The following is a 26,944-nucleotide window of genomic DNA, read 5'->3' as shown; positions in this document are numbered from 1 at the left end:
GTCAAGTTATTTATGCACTTGCAGGTCCTCCATATGACAGTTATCTGAGAGGGTTTATTCACTGTCCAGTGCAATGGAAACAAATGGACATTACAAAGTCTTATACTTTCTTTCCTTTGGAAAGTTAGAAAATGTCCACTTACTGCACATATTTCAGCTACCACTTATGGGAACAGATACAAGTGTTGGTGTATTATGTAAAGGTGCACAAAAGAGGAAAACACAATGTCATTACAATGAACTACACTCTGGAAAAATATTTTTACATTAATATAAGTTTATTCGTTTTCACTTTCACAAGTCAAAGCAATTCATCATTACTCAAGATTTAAGAGTTGAAATGACTATACGGCCTTAATTTAATGCAGCAAAAATTATTTTACAGTGTAGGCTACTAAGATCTTTTCTTCTTTTTTTTTTTTTTTTTTTTGCTCAGCCTTTTTCTTGGTTGCTTTTATAAACAGCCAAACCATTTATTTAACAGTGTCTTTTATAAAAGAGACTATAATATAACAAAAAATTACCATTATGTAGAATATTTTTGTACTTCACTTTTGTTTGTTCCCATGTTCTAGTGTGGTGACTCTGACATTACAATGAACAAAGTAATTATGCAATTATTCAAATACAAAAATATAGGCTAATAAGTGATAAAAACATCTAACATGGCCACTTCTAACGGATTTAAATTGTCTGCTACTTTTTGCCAGCCCTCTCTCCTGGCTTTTGCAGACTTTGAGGTGTTCCCTGGCGTTTTGCATTAAAACATTAAAATTCCGAATAAACTTCGACTATTAGTTCTTGCTCTGCTGCGGAGAAAAACTGAGCGCGCTCTTTGGCCACACTGAACAGCCAATAGCAGCGTTGCTGATCAATGTTTCTACTATCGATACATATCCCCTTTTCAACCAGCGCATGAACGCGCAATTATCTCAGATAACTCAATCCAGCGATACTAATCCTATCCGGCAAGTGTGTTCGAAGAACCGAGTTAGCCAGATCATGATTAGCACGATGATATCATCTTGGATGTGTCATTTGATCTCGGATGTAATAAGCAACGTACGAAGAACGAGCCCCAGGGGTCAGAAAGTAAAAGTTCTGCCATGTGTTTATTCCACCCATGAACTCAGTCAGCTGATTTCACTAATTAGTTTTCTCTCCTGTCTGAATCAGCAAATCCAGGAAATACTGAGGAGGACTTTTACTTTCTGAACCTGGACTTTACACCTCTGCATAGCAATGCCACATGTCAGCCAAGAGCAAAGAAATAAACCAGAACTGGACCTTATCGTAGCCAAAAAATCTGTGTATATTAAATATGGAGTAATTTCAGCCACAGTCTTAGATGAAATCAAATGAAGACAAGAGACATTAAATCTGTGAAGATCTCAGCAGAGGAAGATTAAACAACTCCACAAACAGCATTACCAGCTTCACTTATTACTAACCAGACTGACTTTATTTCTGTCAGACGTCTACAAAAGTTTTATTGAGAATTAACAGAGGTTTAACTCTAATGTGTTTCATTTGAAGTCACCATAACAGTGATTAGTGTTTCCATTAGTTGGGCTCTTAACTCTTATTATATCTTTTGTCTTTTTTGGCTGCTGTGACAGTGTGATTGTCAAACACATTTGAAGCAGCAAAGAAAGCCAAAGTGAAACGTGATCAGGTGATGATGGTTACCTGTTGATGGTTTTATAATCATCATGACATAGACTGATTCACTGAGGTTTTTATAATCTAACAATTATGTTGTTCCACTAATATATTCTCATCACAAACCTTGTGTTATTGCAACATGAGATCCAGACACTTTACTGTTTGAGCTCAGTTGCTGTGCTTCCTTCGCAGCCAATTCCATAGACACACTCAGCTCAATTGCTCTTTGTAGTGTCAGATTGCTTTGTAGATTGCAGATTGCACTATTTGATCATACGTTTTCTCTCCCGTTTTTTCTGGCTGCAGGAGGTTACGCAGTAGTGTATGTCTTTGGACCTATCACACTTAAAAAAAAGTGGGTACAACTTTCTCTTCAGTAATAGCATTCGCTGCTACAAAATACTCAAATCTTTCTGTGTAAGAGCTCCACTGCTCATTACTTTCATCAAAGCAGGGGCGTCATGCAAGCCAAAATTCTGGGGGGGCACAATCTGAGACGTTGCAATTGTTTTCTGACGGGTGATATGGATCATGTTTGGAGGGGTCAGGGGGAGAATTTTTTTTTTATTCTGGCTGCTAAACATACCATTTCACTGCAGTTTGGGAGGGACAGAAATACCTTAACGGAGCTAGCAGCAACCCTCCTCTATCTGAGGACTAAGTTAAAGTATCTATTTTGTAAGTTTATGTAAAAGACAGGTTGATGAAAGAACAGTAAGCTCAAATTCAAAAGCTTTTGAAGTCTACTTCATTAAAGCATGTGTACACACACACTTACTGTACACTTAGGCCTACTACACATGATTTTAAAAACAGTAGACAGTTTTTATGTTATTGTGACGAGTGTATGTTGTTATACCCCACTACATTATGATAATTGGTATGTGACCTAAGAACGATTTTACATTAAAGGTACATAAAGGTGCTGAGGTCTGACTTTGTGGTGCTCTGAAATTAAGTTATTTTAATATTAATATGTGATGAAGGACTTTGAAAGAAGTTTGACAGATTTCAGTGCTGAATAAGGTTAACACTACCCCGTTTATTTGAAAATGGTTAATATTTGACAGAAATGTAAAAAAAGTAATCAAAACCGATCAGATAACGTTACTATGGCTTTGTATGGCAGTAACGTTAGCCAACTAGTTTACGGTTAGACTAGGCTAGCTATCGATAACGTTACACTGACACAACTTAAGTTAATGCTCTGAATTCGCAGCTAATATCAAATCCATAACTTTTTGATCAAGTTAAAAATTCCAGGTCAACCACAAATATCCCACTAGGCTACCTTTTAATATCATCCGATAACTAATTCAATGCCGATTTGTTGCATTGCCCACTTACTACTTCAAGACCATCTGTAAAACATTGCCAGCTCAACGTGCGAGACGAGTGAGTTGCTTGAACATACACAGCAAAGATTCGCGCATAGCGCTCTAGATTTGATATACACAGACACCATATTAGGAAAAAGGGGCAGGCTGATGAATTGCTGACCGATTTATTACACATCCAGAAGAATACATTTGAGTCGTTATAGGCTCTGGTATATTATGGAGCATAATAGGAATAAAGTTGTGACAAAAAAATTATCAGGGAGGAAAAATCTGAGGGGGCACGTGCCCTTTGAATGGGCATGACGCCACTGAAAGGGACCAATGTTGCCAAAAACTGCTGCCATTTTGTACCGTTCTCTGTCGTTTTCAATCAATTCAGTCACTTATCTGAATCGTTGTCTTTCTTCCCCCTCTTCAGTCAAGACGTGGATTAGCAGCAGGCTCGGATTATTTCTCATTTCCAGCGATCTCGCCGTCAAGCCGCTTCATTTCCGCATTTACACCACACACGCGGATTAACAAGATCCTCGTCGCCACTTTATTGTGTCTTTTAGAAGAGTATAACGGCGTATGCAGGCAATTATGACACACACACAAACTTAGCGTGACTGCTCTGTTTACTCTCTCATACATCACTGACATAACACCGGAACAAATCCGGAAACACATGTACAAAGTGCATCATGGGAAATGTAGTCACATAAACAGCGTTAACACAATATACAACATGAACTAATGTAGGGAATAGTGAATGAGGGTATAGGGTGTGATTGGGAAAACAGCCTCTAAGTGTCGACTTTGAGAGCTGTTAATTTACAGTATATTCATGTAGGCTATTTTTGTTTTCTACGGTATATTACTGTTTTAATGGAAAATGGTATGATATTGTCAGAATTTGGCCTTTTTTTACAGCAAGGGTTAACAGTGTTGCACATAGCTTTCTGTTTGTTTGCGAGTCGAGTTTTCCTTTGCAAAGCAGATCGAGTTTGTTAGCAAAATGCCGGATTTGTTTGTTTAATCATGGCACAATATTAACTCCATATTTCTCTGTCGGTCTGTAACTCTCAGTGACATTTTTCTGAGCACCTCGTGTCTGATCTCTTCTCAGTTCAAACACTGACTGTCACTGAGTGAACGACAGATCTCTGTCTCTCTCTCAATAGTGCTAGTTTAGAGTCAGACCCGATCAAACCACTGATACAGTGTTGCTGAGGACACTACTGGAATAAAACACTTCACATGCTGCGGAGAAACTCACTTATTTGTTTTAGTGAAAGCATTAAGTTCACAAAAAAAAAAAAATATATATATATATATATTTTTTTTTTTTTTTTTATTATTTCCATATTAAATGTTGAGGAAACGGAATGTCAGATTGTCACTTTAATATTAGTTTATGACCCAGGATTCCCACGTAAAACCTGGCAATGTTAGGTAATTTTGAAATGGTCGTTTTTAGATCAAGAAAATGTAAATAAAATCTTATAAAATACTGGCAGGCAGATTTTTATTTTTAAAGGCCAGTTACTTCATGGATCCAGGATACTATGCATCCTGATAAAGTTACCTTGGCCCCTTGGAATTAAAATAGCCCCACATCATCACATAGCCTTCACCATACCTAGAGATTGGCATGGTTTTATTTCAGTTAGCCTAATAGCTGGTTTGATTTGCATTGAGAGATGATCTTATGGAAAGTACTCCATGCCAATCTCTAGGTATGGTGAAGGCTATGTGATGATGTGGGGCTATTTTAATTCCAAAGGCCAAGGTAACTTTATCAGGATGCATAGTATCCTGGATCCATGAAGTAACTGGCCTTTAAAAATACAAATCTGCCTGCCTCTATGGGAATTTAACATAGGGGTGTCCAGACTTTTGCACCCTGTATTTTAAGGAAGAGCATTTGTTTATTTACGATACATTATTCATTCACAAAGAAAATTGGTGTCCTTAAAGGTTGGATTTTTCCTTTTTTTATTTTTTATTAAGGCATTAAGTTCAATTTCCAAAAGATGATTTTTTTATTCCTCTTTTTAGTCAACTTTAGCATGGGTGTCTAAACTTATGCATAGCACTGTGTATATATATATATATATATATATATATATATATATGTATGTATATGTATATGTTTTTGATTGTACTGGAATATAACGTGTTTACTTCCAATTTACAAGTTTGTCTTTTTCTTTAAGATGCATTGATATTCAAATAATCCTATAAATGCATTTAAAAAATATATATATTGTGAATCAAAATGAATCGCCCCGAATTAGCGAAAGAAGAAAAAAAGGAAAAATAAGTAATGTCTCAAGCTGCACTTCTGGTTAAATTTAAAAAAATAACATATGTTTTTCAGAAACTTGTTAATTTCTTAATATATTTTCATAACAGCTAATCTCTCTGCAGACCCCTGCTACAACTACACTGTGCTGGACGATACATGGAGATCCATCAGTAATACAAATGCTTCAGTCAAAAAGTGTGACACGTCTGTCTCCTGGAGCGGCTGGTATCGTCTCTTCATTAACAACACTAGCGCTCATATCCCAGACACATGTGTTGCGAGATACAGCTGTGGCACTAATATCGCACTGTGGATACGTGGTGGACACCCAACAGTAACAGATGGAGTCGTCACTCGAGATGTCTGCGGTAACGCTTACAGTTACTGCTGCTTTTACGGGTCTTTTCCCATTAAAGTCAAAGCCTGTCCAGGCAATTATTATGTCTATGAGCTGGTTAGTCCAACTCTCTGCAACTCAGCATACTGTGCAGGTAATTATATTCACATGAGCTCTTTCTACACATTCATGATATTTGTGTCTCTGTTCATTAATCACTATTCATCCAAACTTTCAGACACTGGCAGCATTAACACCAGCCCTACAGCTGTCACACCAGTGACCATCTCACCTGGTAATGTTACACACTGTGCTTCTATTGGCTTATTTTCTAAATGTTTTCTGATTGTGTGTAGGCTACAGATATGCTATGGTAAATATGAACATGAATTGAATATGAACATGAATATTTGCCTCAAAAGTCATGGAAATGTTTTGGTAGAAATGTATGAAACCTGTAGATTGTTCTCAGGTGTGTCTGGCTGTCATTCACTGTACAGTAGTTCTGAATATGCCACACTTCATAGTCAAAAACAGTACTTGTTGTGTTTTTAATTTTAAAGAACTATATCCCTGATAGCAGATCAACATTGAATCAAGGTTGAAACTTAACATTGATTTTTCATCAGGCTTCCATGCCAGATAAAGAATATAAATGTAAATACTATGTCTTTATTATAACTAGTCACATAACACTACTGGATCTCATGCTGTTGAATCACAGGGCAACTGTAATCAAAAATAAAAATTACCAACACTTCACCATATATTCAAAATTTAGACGCTGGATGAGATCAGAGATTCAGGCCAATAGATCAACAGTTTCCCCAAATCACCTGATCATATTTTCTTTTGCCACTTTTCCCATAACAAATGTGCTTTATTAACACACAGTTACAACAGCAATAGATCCAACAGTGTTATTGTAACTGGTTATTATAAAGAAATGTAAAGATTTACAAAAAAAAAATAAATAAATTCAGACACACAGACATCAAGGATCAGCACATAAATCTCACCAATGGTGACAATCAACAAACATATTTTTGCCGCAATGCATGTTGGGAGCCAGCAGAGAAAAAAACACATCGATGACTCCCAGCATGCATTGTGGCATGAATAAATTCTGCAGCTGAACGGTCTTACTATTTTCTTTAATTGTGCTTTTGTTGTGATCTTTATAGCCTGTTTTGGGATGTTAAGAGTTGATCTGTTTATCTGAATATTTTATTGTCACTATTGTTGAGATTCATTTACTGATTGTTGATGTCAAGTTATGATATAATGCTTTTTTTGTGCATCACTCATAACTGATTGCTGTAATATGTATTAATAATATAACACACTTTCCATATGGAATTAAACTGCGGGAGTCATTGCTAGATTTTAGATTCCATGTGCCTCATTCCAGTCCTTCTAGCAATTAGCATTTGAATGAGCAATGACTCCGCGCTGAGGGAGACGACAATATGCGATATAACAAGAATATGAGGGGAGTAAGGCCGGTGACACACTGGCTGCGTGGCATGAGCGTGGCGTTTCTGTCAGCTGCGTGGCGTTTGCGTGGCGTTTTCCATGTCTTTGCACACCAGAAACGTGTCTGATGTGGAACTGCTGCCGCTAGGTGACATAATATGATAAGCCTCATTGGTGATATATTTGACACATGGGGAAAGAGTTGTGGAAGGCCTATACTTCATGTTAATCATAAATATATAGCAGCAAAGACAACGTCGGCAGTATTGACAGCAAAATAGGCTACAGAATATTTCGTTCTGTATTGACAAGTGCAATATTTGAACATGTATCATTTTTTTACAATTACATTTATATTTGCATTTATGTCAAAACCTAGACACTTTCAAACATCAAAATGACATTTATTAATATGTATTCATGTCAAAATGACATAAACATCTTTTCCTATTCTATTTTGCCTGGAAATGCGTACACGCTTGCGTGTCGCGTGAAAAATAGGCGTCGGTTCTATTTCTAGCATGCACGTGTTTTCCGCGCCTGGCAAACGCGCTCTAACCTGTTAACATGGGAGCCGAAATAAAAATGGACACACCACGCAGCCAGTGTGTCGCCGGCCTAACACCGGGTTAACCAATAAAATAGTGTTCACCAGGGATGGGCAAACTCGGTCCTGGAGGGCCACTGTTTAGCTCCAACCCTGATAAACATCCTGTTTGTAGCTTTCTAGTAATCCTGAAGACATTGATTAGCTGGTTCAGGTGTGTTTGATTAGAGTCCCAGATAGACAGCAACCATCAAAATAATGTTAATGTGCCAATGTTAACTGTATTGAATCAACATCTCTTTTGCTCCCGCAACTAATGTTGAACATTTTTTGAAATGTCAACCATAAATCATTGGTAATGGCGTTGAGTTTCTTCTTATGAGCTGATGATTTGAATCAGGTGTGTTTGATTAGGGAGACAAAGAAAACGTGCAGTGTTGGGTGTCCTTCAGGAGCAGGTTTTGGAAACACTGTTTTAGAGTGAAAAGCTATACAGACAGGAGAGTATATCAGGGAGCTAAACTCTTTAGGACAGTGGCCCTCCAGGACCGAGTTTGCCCATCCCTGCTTTATGTTCATAACATGTTTTTTTTTTTTTTTACTTTTCAAAGATCATTTACATCATAACAATTAAGCCAAATTGTTCAGGAAATCAAAAAATAAATACACAGCTTCATTTTGCAAAAATAATGTTAATGTAATGTACTTTTACATGTAATGACTAATTCTGTTTTTTTGCAGATGCATTGGACAATGTTTTATAGTTGTTTTAAGACAGACAAATGTCTCCACATAGTTTTTAATCAGATTTATCAAAGACTTTAACTATATACCCAGTGCTGAAGTTGCTACCCAGCTAACAGACTTTTGTTGTAAGAACGTTGTGTGAATATATATATATATATATATATATATATGAATGACACCGTCATTGTTTATTTTCTGTTTAATTTTTTTTGACATAATTTATACACACAGACATCAAAAATCAGCATATGAAACACAACAACGGTGACATTCTTCATGCCAGCATACAAAACACATTCATTGCTCCCAGCATGCATTGCGGGATGAATAAATTATGCATATGAATTATTTTTTGATTGTCACCATTGTTGAGGTTTGTATGACGAGTGCTGATGTCTAAGTGATTCATTTTTAAGTTTTAAATTATTTTAGACAATCTTTCACATTCTTCTTCAGTGTTACAAATGATGTTTTGAGTTTATTACTAGTGATGGGAAGTCCGGTTCTTTCGGACAGTTCGTTTTAATGAACCGGTTCAAAAAACCGGTTCACCAGTTCTTTAACGTCATCACGTAATGACATCAATTCTATCATCCCGGCGGATAAATATACATTCAAATAAAGGCATTTGTAATCATAACTTAAGTTAAATAATAGTACTCATCGTCATAATCATCTTTGATAGGTTTCTTACATTTACGTTTTGAGAATGAACCCTGTAGTAGGCCTAAGGCGATGCGCAAACGCGGATGTTTTACATGTCTTAAAGTGAATAAACTGGTCTTCATCATTTTTATTTTATTTGTAAATAAACTTACATTTAGCTGAATTCAGCCCCTCATTCAAGTCCTGGTTCACCCGTGCTCATGTATCAGCACAGCGCATAGACAGTAACACAGCATCAGTTGGCCAAAAGAAAGTTCGGTTCAGAGACCGCGCATGCGCAGTCTCTCCAGCTCGTCGGTTCTCCGTATCGAACGTGTCCGAAAGAAACAGTTCTCGGTTCTGTGCTGGTGATCCGAGAACTGCTGCAACAACCAGTTCTTGACTCGAGAACCGTATGCCTGTGTGTGAGCTGAGAACTACTGAAACTTTACTAGGCTTATTCAGTCGACAAAACTAAAAACTTGATGCATATCTCCAGTATGTTTAATACGTTATGTTTTGATCAACACATTATAAACATTTACTTTGCACCCTTTAAAACCTTGGCAAGAGTTTACGTCAAAAATGTATATCAACTTACTTCGAAATTAAATGATCTGTTGCAGAAAATAATGTTTTATATAATAAATGTTTAGTTTTACAGTCCATTCATTGTGTTTCCAATCTTTAAAATAATACAGTGAAAAGGGAGTAGCCTATGAGATAAACATGTTTCTAACATGTTTTATTTTGTTACACTTATTGATGTTCAATAAAATAGGCTACAAGAAACATGCATTTCGTCCCTCTGAAAGAATTGCACGCATGCTCAGCTCATCAGCTCATCGGTTCTCCGTATCGAACGTGTTCGAAAGAAACAGTTCTCGGTTCTGTACTGGTGGTCCGAGAACCGCTGTACCTGTACGTTCGGTAGTGCGCGCATGCTCAGTATCAACTGCTCGTGCTCATCACTTCTCTCAGCACGTCTCAGTTCAGTGAACTGTTGGATTTACTGGAGTAACATATATGCCTACTCCGGGATATTGGTTTATTTTGAGTCGAAGGGACTGTCAGGACTCAGGCATGTCCGAAAGTGAGTAACTTTAGTAACTTCTTGTGGATCAGTGCTGACGCAAGACGCGAACTGTTTCGAACGATTCAGTCCGATTTAGTGTACTGGTTCGACCAGATCACTAAAAAGAACCGGTTCAACCGGCCATCACTATTTATTACGTTCTTCTCATATAATGTTTAAATTCCAAAAATAAGAAAAATATGCAGTAAAAGCATTTAGCCACTTCATTTGCAGTCCTTTGTTATTAAAACAAACTTGTTGATCTGCATTATCAATGTAGAAATGTTCTCCATATACACCTGCGATTACTAGGGGTGGAACGGTACACAGAAGTCACGGTTCGGTTTCACAACAAATTCCAGCATTGCAATCTTTACATCACAGCCTGCTTCAGAGCTAAGGCGGGGCTACAGATTAGGTGTCCCTAAAGAACCCGCGTATCTAACAGTAATTCTGCATTACATGAATTAATTTGCAAGCGAGTTTTATTAATTTGTATACCGTGTATTCTCCGTGTAAATTTATGCATCAATCCATGACGCCCATACCGTTTTGGTTCAATACAAATACATGTACCGTTCCACTCCTAGCGATTACTGATAAAACACAAACATAAAGAAAGTCAAGGGTCAAGAGCCCAACTAAAGCAAACACTGATCTCCATGATGGTGACCTCAAACCAAACTTTTTCAATAAGACATCAACATCTAAACCTCTGTTAATTCTCAATAAGAGCTTCTGTAGACGTGACAGAAATAAAGTCAGTCTGGTTAGTAATAAGTGAAGCTGGTAATGCTGTTTGTGGAGTTGTTTAATCAGATCTTCAGAGTTAATGAGTTAATGTCTTTTATCTTCAGTTCATCTAAAGCTGTGTCTAAATAAAGTTGTAGTTTGTGTTCTTATTACTATTTTGAAAGATGATTGAAAGAATGTTTCAGGAACATCATACTAACCTTTAAATAACATTCTAGTAACATAAAGGAAACTTGATATTTGTATGTTTTTGGAATGTTAGAAATCAACGTTCCTAGAATGTTGAATTTTAATTCAGAACGTTTGAGGAACATTATACCTTTTAAAACATATTCCTGTAACATAATTTTTCATGTTCCCAGAACCAACACTGAATATTTGGAGAATTTTGGAGAACGTTCTTATAACAAAATTCTGTTAGCTGGGTAGAATCAGTGTCAGCATCATGTTACAGCGGTTAACGTCAGTATTCCACGTGTAAGTCATATTAGCTAATGCATAGCAGCCCTATCCACATAGGAAAAAAAACTAAACAGTGAGCTATTCATTTATGCAAAGAGCAACTAAAACTTACCAGTAACTTCTGAGGGCAGTAACTTCAACTCTTCGAGTCTGCTTCGACTTCGACTTGAAAAGCTTGACTCTGATTAGTCAAATTCAATGTAGCTGAACTGAAAAAGACGTGCTGTTACACTTTGTAAAAAATACGACTGGCACAGACAAGTAACGTTAATGTAATAGAAATCTTACCTAGAATCACAATATAATGAGGTTCCAAATGTTACACGCCATGCAAACTTGAAGCTGGGTAAAAAAATAAAATAAAAAAAAAACACTACATTTTCTATTAAATACCTATTTCTATTATGTATTTAGCATATTTTTTAAAAGTAAAATAAAGCATATATTTATTACCAATGTACTTATAGTGCACTTGTTAGAAATATATTATGCTTGTTTTTAGCATATTTCTTAAAAGTATAATTAAGCATATATTTATTACCAATGTATTTATAGTGCACTTTTTAGAAATATGATAAAAGTATGTTTGTTTTTAATTATTAATAAAGTGCAAATAAATACACTTTTAAAAAATAAACAGAATTTTCACTTCAAGTATATTTAAAAAAAAATATATTTAAAAAAATACTAAAGTACAATTATTTTAAAGTGTGTTAAAGGTTGTATGGTGAGAATAGGTAAAAGCATGATGCTAATATACTTTTAATATATTAAAGATAGTGCAATTTTTGCTAATATATTTGCAATGTACTGTTGAAAAGGGAACATATTTCAAATACAATAAAGTATACTTTTTTTCCACTTAGGGCACACAGTTACAGCAGTCAGAGAAAATGTAATATTATAAACTCAGGGGGCAAGAGTCCACTAAAGCAAACACTGATCACCATAATGGTCCCTTCAAATAAAACAATAAAACATTAACATCTAAACCTCTGTTAATTCTCTGAAGGAACTTTTGTAGTCGTCTGGTTGGAAGCTGTACCAAAAGCTGCATTTCTGGTTACATTTTATAATAACAAGTTTTTTTCAGAAACTTGTTCATTTCTTAATACATTTTCATAACAGCTAATCTCTCTGCAGACCCCTGCTACAACTACACTGTGCTGAACGATACATGGAGATCCATCAATAATGGATATGGCTTACATTCATACTACAACTGTGACGCATATGTCTCCTGGAGCGGCTGGTATCGTCTCTTCATTAACGGCCTGAGCGCTCATATCCCAGACACATGTGTTGCTCAGGTCAGCTGTGGCACTGTTGCACCACTGTGGATACGTGGTGGACACCCAACAGTAACAGATGGAGTCGTCACTCGAGATGTCTGCAGTCACTGGAACAATTACTGCTGCTATTTCGGGTCTTTTCCCATTAGAGTCAAAGCCTGTCCAGGCAATTATTATGTCTATGAGCTGGTTAGTCCAACTATCTGTTATTCAGCATACTGTGCAGGTAATTATATTCATATAAGCTCTTTCTACACATTCATGATATTTGTGTCTCTGTTCATTAATCACTATTCATCCAAACTTTCAGACACTTGCAGCATTAACACCAGCCCTACAACTGTCACACCAGTGACCATCTCACCTGGTAATGTTACCTACTGTGTTTCTATTGGCTTATTTTCTGAATGTTTTCTAATGTATGTAGGCTACAGATATGCTGAGGTAAATTTGAACATGAATTGAATATGAACATGAATATTTGCCTCAAAAGTCATGGACATGTTTTATAAAAAAAATTATGAAACCTGTAGATTGTTCTCAGGGTGTCTGGCTGTCATTCACTGTACAGTAGTTCTGAATATGCCACACTTGGTCAAAAACAGTCCTTGTTGTGTTTTTAATTTCTAAAGAACTATATCCCTGATAGCAGATCAACATTGAATCGAGGTTGAAACTTAACATTTATTTTTCATCAGACTTACATGCAAAAGTAAAAAAATATAATAAGAGTTAAAAGCCCAACTAATGGAAACACTAATCACTGTTATGGTGACTTCAAATGAAACACATTAGAGTTAAACCTCTGTTACTGCAATTCTCAATAAAAACTTTTGTTTATTTAATTCTCAATAAGAGCTTCTGTAGACGTCTGACAGAAATAAAGTCAGTCTGGTTAGTAATAAGTGAAGCTGGTAATGATGTTTGTGGAGTTGTTTAATCCTCCTCTGCTGAGATCTTCACATATTTAATGTCTTCTTTTCTCTTCAGTTGATTTCATCTTAGACTGTGTCTGAAGTATGTTGTAGTTCTTGTGTTTCTGCTCATTTCTTTTTCTGTTCTCTTCTTTTCTTTTCTTCAATGATTCTGCTTGTTAACAGGCTTATTAAGGCTGAGATGACTCCATATTTAATATACACAGATTTTGTGGCTTAGATAAGGTTCAGTTGTGGTTTATTTCTTTGCTCTTGGCTGAGATGTGGCATTGCTATGGCCTGCTTGTGGCCCAGATCTGGCAAACAGGAGCGGCCCACCCAAGGGCCGTCATTCCACGCTGCATGTGGGCCAGATCATCTTTCCACGTGTGCCAGATGTGGGACATATCTGGGATGTCAAAATGTTGCTGCACAGCAAAATCCCCAGTGTTAAATTAACACTCCTCAGTGTACATATGTGTCCACACTACAGAGTGTAAAAATTAACACTGAAGCAGTGTTGAAGTTAATGAGATAATTAAGTGATTAATTAAGTGATGATTGGCCATTAGTGGTGACACCTGATGTTAATAAGCAGAATCATTGAAGGAACGAGAAACAACAATAACAGAAAAAAGAGAAACATCAACTGACTTCGAGCCATTGCACATTATTGCGCTTATTATTACCAGTTTGACTTTATTTCTGTCTTACATCTACAAAAGTTCTTGAGATTCAACAGAAGTTTAGACGGTAATGTTTTGTGGAATGTTTCGTTTCAGTGTTTGCTTTATTTGGGCTCTTGACCCTTTCCTTTTCAACATTACAATTTGTCTGACTGTTCCAGCTCTGTGTTTATACAGCACATTTGTTGTGGCAAGAGAAACTATGACTTGGGCTGTGTTTCCTGAAAGCATCGCAAGCCCAATTTGATCTTACAGACCATTTGTTGCAGTTGGTCTGCGATCAAGTTAGGCTTATGATGCTTTTGGGAAATACAGCCCTGGTTATGTTTTGATGATAAAATTACTAGTGACCTGATTCAATGATGTCATCCAGCATTATAAACTGATTATGCAATTGCTTTGTTTTTTCACTACAGTAGTTAATTTCAGCAATGCTTTAATAATCTTGAAGTTTTAAAATCACACACAGACATCAAGAATCTACATATGAATCTCAACATTGGTGACAATCACACAAATGTTTCATGTCGCAGTGCATGATGGGAGCCACCAATCAGAACGCATCCATGGCTCACATCATGCATTGCAGCATGAATAAATTATGCAGCTGAATTGTCCTGTAATTTCCATTGTTTGTTTGTTTTCTGTTTGCTTTTATTTAGCTATTGTTTTGTTCTGACTTTAGTAGCTTGTTTTGTGATGTTCAAAGTTGATCTGTTTGTCACTAGTTTATTGTCACCATTGTTGAGATTCATATGCTGAATTCTTAATATCTGTGTGTTTAAACACAATAACTTCTATGCACAAAGTAGTTCCAAAATTGTTAATATTGCTTTTGGATCTCAAACTGTAGAATCTCCGGAATACAGTCACCAATACTAAAACGAGACATCAAGCATATAGTCAAAGATTTAGACTTTGAGTGACATCAGGGAATCAGGACACTACATGATGATAATGTCATTATCATCAGAACATATTGTGAGCAGGTCATGTTTTCTCTTACAATAACAAATGTACTTTATAAACACAATTTTGGAACAGTCAGAGAAAAACTACTATCAAAAAATGAAAAGGGTCAAGAGCCCAACTAAAGCAAACACTGACCACCATAATGGTGACGAAAAAAAATGGTGAAACGAAAAATTCCATAGAACATTACCGTCTAAACTTCTGTTGAATCTCAAGAACTTTTGTAGATGTAAGACAGAAATAAAGTCAGACTGGTAATAATAAGTGCAATAATGTGTAATGACTCGAAGTCAGTTGTAGTTCTTGTGTTTCTCTTTTTTCTGTTATTGTTTTTTTCTCTTTCCGTCAATGATTCTGCTTATTAACATCAGGTGTCACCACTAATGGCCAATCATCACTTAATTAATCACTTAATTATCTCATTAACTTCAACACTGCTTCAGTGTTCATTTTAACACTCTGTAGTGTGGACACATATGTACACTGAGGAGTGTTAATTTAACACTGGGGATTTTGCTGTGTGTGTATATATATATATATATATATATATATATATATATATATATATTATTTTGTCCTTGCATTCTTTCTTGTGGCTCAGTGACACACCTGAATGAAAGGCTCATTATGCAGGTCATTGTCTTCTCGGGTGTGAATCACACCCCCACGCATAATGCCTTTCCAAACAAAAAGTGTCTTACAAAATTTAAATCAATGTATGGTTTTATGTGAATGATTAGGCAGAATGATTTTCAGATCATTTTGAAGCAAAATCTCTAGGTGACAACATCCATTAGTCAAAAGTTTTGTGGACACATATTTAATATGTGTTTTGGCCTTATTTCAGACACTTAAATTTTTTGTTTTTTCAATAACCATGCATAAACATTATTCTCTCAAATACAAACATGTACATACATGTTGCTCACATATTATGGTAGCCCTGTTTGTGCTAAATAGAGTGTAATTACACCTTTGCCATTAATATGTTTATAAGCAACTGAAAAAAGTACAAATGTCAGGGCATGTCAAAGCATCTCAAGGACCCCAAAAACACCTTAGACCCCAGAGGGTTAATGACTTTTTGGTTCAAAACCATGTTAATTTCAGCCCTACGTAGTCTCTGCTTGAAAGATGTCAAACGGACATGATTCACCGGCATAGAAATAAAGTAAGATTTATTCTATTAATATATGCATTTAAGATCCTGTTTTAAATAAAGAAAGATTGATTTGTTATTGTTTCAATGTTGATTCAATGTAAATTAAATCATTTAATTTAAGTTGAACCAATAGCAATTTTATGTTGATCTTGGTCTATTTTTCATCATTGAAAGAACATTATTTCAGGGTGAAAAGCTGATGAACAATGATAAGTTTCAACCTTGATTAGATGTTTGTCTGCTATCAGGGTAAAATATAGAAATTCTGCTTTCGCACGTACAATCACACCGGTGTGATCAGTCTAGGCTGGTCCCTGGAGCGTACGATCACACCGGTGTGATTAGAACGGTCAGTGCATGACGTGATCAACTGCTAAATTCAAATGTGCTTTCGCGCGTTGGCTGGCGCTGAGCCAGAGACAGGCACGCTCAGAGCTGTCATAAATCACAACTTTTCAGTGTTTTCAACCACATAATGTTTATTTTAGGTTCCAGACATATAAGTACTAAAAAAACAATACATTAGAGTTTGTAAAATACACACTGATGTCAAAGGAAGAGGCAATAATAATCCTTTCCATTATAATTAGTTTTATTCATATCAGATACACATTGTGTAAGTAACTTTAAAGTTTACTCTATTCTTCTCCCAGTTCACCTGCCACTTACTTCTATGTATTTCGGGAGAAGTGGATGAATTAACGTGTTGTAAATCCAACAGATCCGATTCTCTGAACTGCGTCTGCGGCACAAACTAAGATGGCGGCGCCCATCGCGAATACAGCTGAACTAACGCAATCGTTATAAATGTGTTTAAATAACAAAATACTTCCACTTGCATATATTTGACAACCGGAATATCAGATATTTCATGCCATATCTAACAAATTTGTGAATATTTTGAATAAAAAATGAAAAATGACATAAAAGCAGATCATCATTCATACAGCTCTGTTGTTGCTGCGGTGACAAGCAATGACGCGTCACCACGGAAACCATAAAGTGACACATTCTAAATAACGCTCGCCTTGAAAAACTCACGCTGGGGGGTCAGACAGAATATTTTAAACTTACGTGTGAAAGGGTTAATTATGAGCGTTACAGATTTGGCAATTTTTTTGTGATTTTTTTTCTTTTTTTTTTTCTTTTTTTTTTTCTAAATGTCGACAAAAAACTATTGCGAAATGACGGCATTTCCATTAACCGATGTTATGCGACTAAACTTTTTTCCTCTCGCGATCAGTAAAATCATTCCAAAATGGAGGTTTATGTACTAATCCCAGCTACTGCACTATTCCATTATTAATGGAAGGAGATGTATGTGTGTTTCCCAAGCATTAATGGTAAGGAACGACCCTTATACTTGTGAGCGGCACATATGAGGTGTTTCTGGGTGTTTCTCCCTCATATCTGCTTCGAGGTCTTGGTTGTGGCATTTATTTGAGGTTTAGAATTCATTATTGCTGTAATTATTTTGTCTTATATGAATTCTTAAGAACTCTGTCTCGTATTCTGTCGCGTCTCGTAACACACCGCGTCATCTACGTCAGGTGACCTGTAAATGCGCAAAAACTGTTTCCATTGCAGTTTTGCGAAATATTTCTTTTTCGAATTGGCTGAAAAACCACCTCATGCGAGCGTAAAAACGTTTTTGCGCTCAATGGGATTTTTTGCGTGTTTCCATTAAGCGTATTTTCAATTTGAAGGGTAATGGAAACGCGGCTACTGTGTGCTCAAACTATGGTCACAATATGAGTTCATCACTGCTAGAAATGATATTGTTCTATGAATTTTTTGAGAGCATTATGTTATGTTCTTGTAATGTTTTCTGTAGCTAATTTTATTTTTGTTACCAGAATTTTCTCCTAAAAGGTAGGATAACACTCTCTAAAAACATTTTAAACATGTTTAGTGATAACATTGATAGAACATTATCCCCTAACATTCTAAAGTTTTAGCGAGACGTTTCCCAGCAGACACAGGACTGGACCTCTTAAAAGAGTTTGTTTGGTTACCATTGTGGACGTCAGTGTTTGTTTTAGTTGGGCTCTTTGGCCTTGACTATTTAATGTTAGTTTTTTTAGTTTTTTTTTGGCTGCTATAAGTGTTTGTTGTCAAGTATGTTGGCTACTTGTTGATAATAAATATTTTATCATCATGTAGTGACCTGATTTAATTCAGGAACTAGTCTCTGGTATCAATTCACATGATACTAACAATCCAGGATTTCTACAGCATGAGATCCTATAGTATCTGAAAACCTGGAGTATTAAATATAAAAAGGTAATGAACCCCTTAATTAAGACAAACACAAATCTCACGAATCAGTGCGTGAATCTCAATAACGGTGACATGCTTCATGCCGCAATGCATTCTGGGTGTATCATACAAAACTCATCAGTGGCACCCAGAATGATAACATACATAATGTTCTAGAAGACATCAGCTGATCAGAGCACTACAGTATTATTATATCATAGTCATCATCATCAAGTAGCTGACATCATCTGATCACATCTTTCTCTTACTTTTCTTGCCATAACAAACAGTTACAGCAGCCAGAGGAAAAACTACCATTAAAACATCAAGATTCAAACTGCCCAACTAAAGCAAATACCGATCACCATAATGGTGGCATCAAAACAAACTAATAATTTCAATAAATCATCAACATCTAAATCTCTGTTAATCTCAATAAGGACTTTTGTACACATATGACATAAGTTAATCTGGTTAGTAATAAGTGACGCTGGTAATGCTGTTTGTGGAGTTGTTTAATGAAGTTGGAGCTTGACATCAAAGGTTTAGACATCAACCCAATTTTCATTTTCAACTCAAATTTTCATGTCCAATAACATTTATAGCTGGGGGGACCTCATATTGTGGCCATAAAATGAGCACACAGTGAGTGCGCTGTGAGGTTACACTTTTAGCTCACTGTGAACTCACATTGTGGTCATATGGAAAGATCACTGTGAGATCAACGTGTTGACTGGGTAAAATTTTTACACACAAATTCAAATTCTAACTTATGCAATAAGTCCATTCATGAAATTTCCTCACTACAAAATATTTCACGTCAATTATTAGAGAACGTTACTTGCCTGACTGCATTGGGGATTATGGTGTGGGGTTGTTTTTCAGGGTTGGGCTTGGCCCTTTAGTTCCAGTGTAAGGAAATCTTAAAGGGGTCATATAATGGTACATGCACTTTTACAAGTTGATTGTACTGAAATGTGTGTTGGCAGTGCCTGTACACAACCATCATAAAATGATAAAAAATCCATCCAGTGTTTAAAAAAAAAAAAAATCTCCTTATATGTTTCCCCCCCTCTCAAATCAAGCCGTTCGACCTAGTGACGTCACACGGTCGTACACCCCTCCCACGATTGATTGATTGACAGCAGCGTTTCAACACAGACCCGCCCCCGCTCGTGAGCGAGCTGTCAATCATAGCCTGCGCGTCATTGTTGATACTGGAGCACTGTCTATGAGCAGAATGGTGTCTAAGCGATTGTGGTGTCCTGTTCTTGGGTGCAATAACGAACACATCAGTCATTTTGATGTTCATAAATCCGAACCGCTGAAGACGCAGTGGCTGAGTTTGTTTTCGAAGGAATATTCCCCACGATCAGCGTCAATGCTTTCATGTTTGCACGAATCATTTCACACACCAGACTGCTCGAGGGTCAGTATAAAGCTAAAGTTTTGCTTAGAAGCTGCTCCTGAAAAAAGGATCGGTACCAACTATTCGTGTTCCTGCTGCACCTCCAGAATAACTGAAGTGAGTGTAACGTTTTATTAACCTTTATATTAATATTTATATACATTTTTGAAAATCGCTAGCACGCTTCATGATGAATGCGGCTATTTTTACACTCGGGTACATTACGGCATTTTTTCTATGTACGACATTCTTGATATAATTCATAATCCCAGGTTTATAATGAACAACGCGTTATGGTTATTGTGTTATTAAAACTGTGTACGCAGTACGCACAGAACAGAGGGGCGGGGTGAGCAAAGCTCATTATCATTTAAAGACACATGCACTTAAACGGCGTGCTGAAAACAGAGTTGTTTTTGACCAGGTAAAATTTGTGTTTTCTTACAATAGTAATGAGAATTTTTTATTAAAGTATATTACAAACTTTTAATTTAGACCCTAAATAATCATATTAGCTTGTACAAAAATGGCATTATATGACCCCTTTAATGCTTCAGCATACCAAGACATTTTAGACAATTTCATGCTCCCAACTTTGTGGGAACAGTTTGGGGATGAACCCTTCCTGTTCCAACATGACTGCGCACCAGTGCACAAAGCAAGGTCCATAAAGATATGGATGAGTGAGTTTGATGTGGAGGAACTGGACTGGCCTGAACTTCAACCCGATAGAACAGCTTTGGAATGAATTAGAGCGGAGACTGTGAGCCAGGCCTTCTCGTCCAACATCAGTGCCTGATCTCACAAGGTCAGGACTCTGTGCTATTGCACAAACTGAAATAAATAATGCAAAATTATCAGAATAGCAAACAACGTGGTCACGGATCAAATCATAATAAGCGTAAATCAAAAACCAACAAGCATGAGCAAAAACTTTAAACACATTAAAAATTACATTTATCTTAAATGTAAGTTAAAAAAATGTAAGTTAAAAGGCATCTGTGCTGTTAATTCACACTCGCACTTACATTAGTAAACATGTTATTTTAACTAGTTTAGCTTTTACCAAATTATATTGCTATACTGAGATGAGTAAAAATCGACTGAAATATGTTGAAATAATATGTCTTTGTATAAGCAACGTATTTAACATTTATATGCTAATATATCATAAAAACAATATGTTACAGGCGAAATATGAATGTTTAGACAAGATTTTGTTGATTGGTTTTGAATAGATTATAACGTTTTTACTGTAAAAAAGACTACTGTCACAGCAAATAAGCTTTTGTTTACCATTTCTGCTCATATGTTAAATATATAGTATGTGATGTTTTGTCAAAAATAAAGTAGATATATTGAATTATCAACTAAGATGGTATTAATATTATAGTGTGTGTTCCAATATTCAAACTAATGAATCCTTAACTTTGAAATACGTATGATAAAATATATACGCTTTACAAAGAATGATTACACTTGAAATATTGTTAAATTTGTAATTGTAACCTTTTTAATAAAATAGCAAAAAATATATTTACAAGGAAGATGTAAACTAAATCTTAATAGGTCAATATAAGCCTTATTAAGCCAATATAAGCCTCATTAAATTATTTTTATTGTGTTTTTATAAGTGACAAATTTGGGGAGAGGATACATATTCCAAAACTTTCTGTCCTTGCTACTTCTGTGGAGTAATTAGCACTTGAGAAGCCCCGTGGTGAGGAGCAGAAAGTTCGATCAGAGTGTTGCGCTAATCACTCCGCCCAAGTAGCAGTGCTTCGCCTTCTGAGAATATAGTTCCCAGTATGTATACGGTTAGAAGATGACTGTGTCTCATGTGACCTTGTTATTTGCACACGCTGTAACTCACAACATCTAAATAGGAAAATGTTGCCGTTATTTTGTCACTTATTGGGAGCAAGTATGCTAGCTGGAGCCATTTACCTCCAGTCTTTGTGCTAAGCTAGGCTAGCGGTGGGTGCGTCAGACAGAGTTACGGCACGCACGGATATAAAAAGGGTATATATGGACTAGGGATGTCCCGATACCACTTTTTCACTTCCGATACCAATACCGATGCCGCAGCTTTGGCTATTTGCCGATACCGATATCAATCCGATATTTTTATTTTATTCTTGAACTAATACTAATAATAATAATAAAATATATGGAAGCACTTTGCTCAATTAGCCACCTAAAAACATCTCACTCAAATGGAGAACAAATACTTCTCCAGTATATAGTCCACAAAAACAGTTGATTATGAAAGACTGCCACCCTTTATTCAAACACTGCAAAAAAAAAAAAAAAAAAAAATACAGGTACATTTTACATTTACATTTATCTGACGCTTTTTATCCAAAGCGACTTACAATTGCTATATATGTCAGAGGTCGCACGCCTCTGGAGCAACTAGGGTTAAGTGTCTTGCTCAGGGACACATTGGTGTCTCACAGTGGATTCGAACCCGGGTCTCTCACACCAAAGGCATGTGTCTTATCCACTGTGCCACTACCACCCCGTACTCTCTCTTTTTCTCTCTCTCTCTCTCTCTCTCTCTCTCTCTCTCTCTCTCTCTCTCTCTCTCTCTCTCTCTCTCTCTCTCTCTCTCTCTCTCTCTCTCTCTCTCTCTCTCTCTCTCTCTCTCTCTCTCTCTCTCTCTCTCTCTCTCTCTCTCTCTCTCTCTCTCCTCTCTCTCTCTCTCTCTCTCTCTCTCTCTCTCTCTCTCTCTCTCTCTCTCCTCTCTCTCTCTCTCTCTCTCTCTCTCTCTCTCTCTCTCTCTCTCCTCTCTCTCTCTCTCTCTCTCTCTCTCTCTCCTCTCTCTCTCACACACACACACTCACACACACACACACACACACACACACACACACACCAAATAGACTTGTAGTCAAGACCGCCTAAACCGAGACCAAGACACTACCAAGACCAGAGGGTATCGAGACCAAGACAAGACCAAGACCAAGACAGACCAAGTCGAGACCAAGACCGAGACCAAGTCGAGACCGGAGAGGGGGAAAAAACAGACTAGTGTTGAAGCTAAGCAATAACTTGTATGAATTCAAGAACAGCAGCATACTATAGGGTTCAGCCGCAGTTTAGGCTACATTTAATACATATTAGACAGTATTACTTCAACTACACAGGCAGAACAATACAGAGACAGACCATGTCATGTGTGTGACTGTGAGCTCACTGTAAATGTTTTTGCAGGCTGAGTGAGATCAACTATGTGTAGCAATTGCATGACGGCTGTAACTGCACTATTAGAGGATTGAGACTCCCTTAACTTTTGTGTACTGTTGAGGACTGACATGACTGGTACTGACTGGTTCATCTGACAAAACATCAAACACCTCCAACACCATCTTGCTCCAACTGTCTAAAGAATGAGAAATATGTAACCAATTGAAATTATACTTAATGTGTAGATGAAATCGTAACATCAAATTAAAGATACACAATTATAAACTTGGATTAGGCCTAATAGTCAACACAACGGAGATATGCAGATGATATTTAAAATACCATTTATTTAGTCTAACACCATCTTAAATACAATACTGTAATCAAACAACACACACACACACACACACACACACACGTCAAAGACACAAATTCTTCTAAGCAAATGCCTGCCTATCTCTGCCGATTTCGGAGTCTCCAAATTAATCCATTCTGCAACTTTTAAATACATAAATTAAATTTTTTTTAACGAAATTATAGGTTTAAGTGCAGGATCCGAAAGTTGGTCGTTTTGTCGCTATGGTTACACACACACACACACACACACACACACACACACACACACACACACACACACACACACACACACACACACACACACACACACAGTTGGCAGTGCGCTCAAAGTCATCTGTCAGTTGTGCAGTTACCCAAAATCTCCTGAATGAAGTTAAAACCCATCATGTCACTGATATGTGTTTTTTAAACCAAGTGATCAAAGTGCTGGTTGCCGCTGCGATCAATGGCGCGGATACAGTGTTTTCTCGTGTGGCTCGCGCACAAGCCGCACTGTCTTCACTCGGACGCGCGCTTCAATCCGTTCCGTTGCGGATAATAATGTTGCATTATCGAACGTTGTGTCGTGGTGGATATTGTAGTATTGTATTGCTAAATCCCCCGACCACTATGTCGGTCTGAGACAGCGAGACCTAGACAAGACCGAGAGGTCCGAGACCAAGACAAGACCAAGACCAAAGACCGTCAAGGCCGTGACAAGACCAAGACCACGAAAAAGTGCTCCAGGCCTGTCCTCTCTCGTCGCTCCTCCTTTATGCTTCCACTCCTCCGTGAGAGATACGAGACCGGTGCGTCGCGCAGGTGTCGCTCATCAGTAATCACGCCACCGGGCTCGTGCCGCCCTCTCACGGCCCTCGGCCTCGTCCTGCTCGCCACGCTAATATTCAAGCATTTAGGCGATGGTTTAAGCTAGATTCTCCCATGGTTTGTGTTGGATAGGTATCGGATCATATTTTTTTCTCCCCTCCGATCTCCGATCTAGCGTTCTGGGCCAATATCGGCACGATACCGCTGACATGGATCGGATCGGGACATCTCTAGTATGGACTTATCTAACTCTGGGGGATACGGTGAATAAGCTAAAGTCACAAAAAGTCAACATGTTCCTTTAAAAATAAAGAACTTACTATTCACAATTCTCAGCTGGATCCGTTGCTCCTCGAAGTGAAACTAAACCAGCACTTCTGAGGTAAATTTTCCAGGATTATTATTATGAAAGTATTATTCCTCACAGCGTTGCAAGACAGCGTTGAGTATATTAATCTGATTAAACTTGATGTGTTTTATCGAGTTTATGTGGCCGTTTACAGGTGTGCATGGATTGCCTCAGATAATTTGCATTTGAATAGCACGCACTCTCAGTAGGTGTGTTCACATTAGCAGATAATGAGCTTATCTGTAAAAAAACAGATTACATAAACATTTTCGTTTTGAATTAGATAATTTAATAGTAGCCCAGCTAACAGACTTTTGTTACAAGAACGTTCTCCAAATATTCAGGGTTCTGGGAACGTGAAAAATGTCCAGTTTTCTTGACGTTAGAGGAACGTGTTTTAAAAGGTGTAATGTTCCTCAAAAAGTTATTTCAACTTAATTTTGATTTAAAATTCAACATTATAGGAACGTTGATTTCTAACATTCCAAGAACATAAAAATGTCCAGTTTCCTTAATGTTACTAGAATGCTATTTAAAGGTTAGTGTGATGTTCCTGAAACATTCTTTCAATCATCTTTCGAAAGAGTAATAAGAACACAAACTACAGCGTTCTTCAGACACAGCCTTAGATGAACTGAAGATAAAAGACATTAACTCTCTCAAGGTCTGATTAAACACCTCCATAAACAGCATTACCAGCTTTACTTATTAATAACCAGACTGACTTTATTTCTGTCACACATCTACAAAAGATCCTATTGAGAATTAACAGAGGTTTAGATGTTGATGTCTTATTGAAAATGTTTTGTTTGAGGTCACCATCATGGAGATCAGTGTTTGCTTTAGTTGGGCTCTTGACCCTTGACTTACTTTAAGTTGGTGCTCATAATGTCTAATCACAGGGCTATTATAATTTAAAATATAAAATTAATAACATACAACAAAAAATGCAAGCTGAATCTAGATGATGATTATGTTGTTATTATCAATATCAAACCAACATCACCTGGATACATTCTTTTTGTGTTTGTGTTGTATGATTATTTTGTAAAGTTCAGAATTGATCTTTATTATTATTATTATTATTAATATTATTATTGTTATTATTATTCAAACATGAATGTCAGTAGCTGTTTCTCTAGTGTGAAACATCCATCTACAAACAAGTCTGAATTTGAATTAAGATATTGGTAAATCTTCATGCTGACTATAAAGCTAATATTATAGTTTAACAAACTTATAATCATCCAATTAGCTTATTTTATATTTTAGCTTGTCATTATTTTAACAAATGTTTTAATTTGTCACTCTCCTGACTAGATAACAATTATGAATATGAATTAACAAGGTCCAAGATCCCAAGTTAATGAAACAATAATGTAACAATAATCACCATTATGGTGAGTTCAAATCAATGACAAATTGTTACATTGTCAGTCTGTTTTGATTTCTGTCTTTGTTTGTGTTCTGTCAATTAGTTCAGCCTGTTTGTTTCCATAGTTACTTAATGATTAGTTAGTTCAGTTCAGGTGTGTTTTGTTAATTTGCCTCTATTTATACCCTGTGTTCTGTCTTGCTCTTTGTCAGTTATTTTACGTTGCATGTGTTGGTTGTTCTGGTTTATGTTCTGAGTTTATTTTGAGACTGTTTATTAAATATTATTGCTGCACTTAGATCCTGCTTCTGCCTCTGCTTCAACTGAAATTGTAACACAAATCAATTAAACAATATCATTTCTTACAGTGGCATGGATAAAGACAACTGGATCATGTGAATTCACAGTACAACTAGAGCAGTAAATTACTGTGATGTCAGCATAATTTTTCTGTTGATTCAGTAATTTGACCAAAAATGTTTTCACTGTAAATTTGACTACAATAATTTATCGTCAAATAATACTCTTTAATCCTGTAAATTCCTGGCAATATTTTACAGTGTACTTAAGTACATCAACAAGTCAATGCTCCTTTAATTGGAGGAAATGATGCAGGTAATGACTATCTAAATTACATTAATGATACAAAAATATCTTTCTATCTCTTCCTCAGCATCCTCGAACACATACATACCATATGTTGTCGTTGGTCTGGTCATAGCAGTGATCATACTTGTAGCTGGATTGATCGCTGTTCGCAAGACATCAGCAAGTAAAGGTATAAATAAACAAGCCATGTCTACTATCAGTTTAATTAAAACAATAGAAAGATTCGAC

The 26,944-nt window shown here is 36.6% G+C and overlaps 1 protein-coding gene and 1 long non-coding RNA gene across 4 annotated transcripts in view; both read left to right on the top strand.

Annotated features, from left to right (window-relative positions):
• Window positions 1-4,473, top strand: part of LOC309494000 — a 35,470-nt gene extending 30,997 nt beyond the window's left edge. The window contains exon 2 of the long non-coding RNA XR_014204178.1: window positions 3,811-4,473. This is a non-coding gene — a long non-coding RNA (uncharacterized lncRNA). The remainder of the gene's footprint in view (window positions 1-3,810) is intronic.
• The window catches only part of LOC309493664 (uncharacterized protein), a 174,188-nt gene that overhangs the window by 82,140 nt on the left and 65,104 nt on the right, over window positions 1-26,944 (top strand). The window contains exons 9-12 of one of the 3 annotated variants that reach the window (XM_082162850.1): window positions 5,418-5,786; window positions 5,871-5,927; window positions 12,481-12,855; window positions 12,940-12,996. In XM_082162850.1, coding sequence (XP_082018976.1) covers window positions 5,418-5,786; window positions 5,871-5,927; window positions 12,481-12,855; window positions 12,940-12,996 — 858 coding nt within the window. Of the gene's footprint in view, window positions 1-5,417; window positions 5,787-5,870; window positions 5,928-12,465; window positions 12,856-12,939; window positions 12,997-26,944 lie in introns of all 3 variants that reach the window. The other 2 variants (XM_082162851.1, XM_082162852.1) reach the window with 2 other exon arrangements.

Source organism: Leuciscus leuciscus (assembly GCF_965113295.1).
Source record: "Leuciscus leuciscus genome assembly, chromosome: 3".
NCBI lineage: Eukaryota > Metazoa > Chordata > Actinopteri > Cypriniformes > Leuciscidae > Leuciscus > Leuciscus leuciscus.
The sequence above is the reverse complement of the archived record's forward strand: the minus strand, read 5'-3'. Positions and strand labels throughout refer to the sequence as shown.